The sequence below is a fragment of the Silene latifolia genome, chromosome 10, assembly GCF_048544455.1.
Source record: "Silene latifolia isolate original U9 population chromosome 10, ASM4854445v1, whole genome shotgun sequence".
Classification (NCBI taxonomy): domain Eukaryota; kingdom Viridiplantae; phylum Streptophyta; class Magnoliopsida; order Caryophyllales; family Caryophyllaceae; genus Silene; species Silene latifolia.
In genome coordinates, this window is record NC_133535.1 from 101,123,853 (window position 1) to 101,125,328 (window position 1,476).

The 1,476-nt window shown below is 38.6% G+C and overlaps 1 protein-coding gene across 1 annotated transcript; it reads left to right on the top strand.

Moving 5' to 3' along the window:
* Positions 1-375: 375 nt before the first annotated feature.
* On the top strand, positions 376-1,215 carry LOC141607970 (uncharacterized). The gene has a single exon (XM_074427320.1). It carries the CDS (start codon positions 376-378, stop codon positions 1,213-1,215), a length of 840 nt encoding a protein of 279 aa, XP_074283421.1.
* Positions 1,216-1,476: the final 261 nt, after the last annotated feature.

A 1,476-nucleotide genomic window follows, 5' to 3' on the forward strand; every position in this document is an offset into this window, starting at 1 on the left:
TATTTACATTGTGTTTCTCTCTACTTTTCTCTCTCTAAACCCTTCCTTCTCGAAGCTTCTTCTTTACGTCAATGGCGGCCAATACAATTTATCATGGTATTAGAGAAGGAAACTGCTTCTGATCGCCATTGATTTTCGTCGTCTATGTTTCTTCGAAAAATCAATCGACGTTACATCAATTTTGATCGACTAAATCAAGTTTACGAAATTTTGTTGATTTTTCCCCAAATTTCCGTCAAATCATCTCAATCCAGTTAATTTGTCTCAAAATTCATCAAATTTTATCTCGTTCTTTGCTTTTCCCCTAATATTATCGATGTTTCCCCAAATTTTCATTTTACCCTAATTTTTCGACGTTTTTTGATATCTTTATCAATGGCGCCTACCGAGATCGGACCAGATAATCCACTCTTCCTTCATACTTCTGATTCTCCTGGTTTAAAACTCGTCTCTCAATCGTTCAATGGTAAATGCTTCAGCAGTTGGAAACGATCGATGTTGATCGCTCTTTCCGCCAAGAACAAGCTTGGATTTATCGATGGAAGTTTGCCTCGTCCTGCTACGCCTGTTGAAATTGTTGCACTTTGGTCGAGGTGTGATGCTACAGTTTTTTCTTGGATCTTAACTGTCATCTCAGAAGAGGTATCTGTTTCTTTTCTTTATAGTTCTTCTGATAAGGATGTCTGGACACAGTTAGAGGAACGATTTGGTCAAACTAATGAAGCTCAGTTGTTCAACGTTCAAAAGCAATTAAATGACATTTCACAAGGAAATGACGATAGTGTTTCTACTTATTTTACAAAACTTAAGATGTTGTGGGATGAATTAGATGTTATGGGAGTCAGTCCTCGTTGTTCTTGTTCTTGCACTTGTGGCAATACTGCAAAATTAGTTAAGTTTCAGCAAGACAAAAGAGTCGTTCAGTTTCTGATGGGATTGAAAGACTCCTACACTGTCATTAGGGGTGTTATCCTCATGTTGAATCCACTTCCCTCTCTAGGTGTTGTATATAATAATCTGCTACAGGAAGAACAGCAACGAGCGCTGCAGTTTACTTCTCAAATCCAGTTAGATTCTGCATCTTTTTACGCTCGTAATAATTCAAGGCCACCACAACACCAGAGACAGTACAATCCTGGTTTCAATGCTACTTTTAACCCTGGTTTTAATCCTGGACATAATTCTATGGGAAAGTACAGACGTCCTGCATCTTAGTTTCCAACAGATGATAATTCCAAGGTCAAATTTTGCAACTACTGCAAGCAAACAGGCCATATCATCAGCACTTGTCCTAAGCTCGAGAAGAAAAACAAGAAGTTTGCTAATCAGGTATAGTCTTCTGATCTAGGGAGTATTTTAGGTGGTTTTGAGTCTGCTCATGGTGCAGATGGAGATAGCTCAAATAGCATGCCTACAATGGACCGGCTGATGGATTTCTGGAACAATTCTCATGCTCAATCCGATCTTCAAATGACT

Excerpts from the sequence above, each read along its gene's own strand:
- LOC141607970 (XM_074427320.1), top strand. The coding sequence starts at position 376 with ATGGCGCCTACCGAGATCGGACCAGATAATCCACTCTTCCTTCATACT.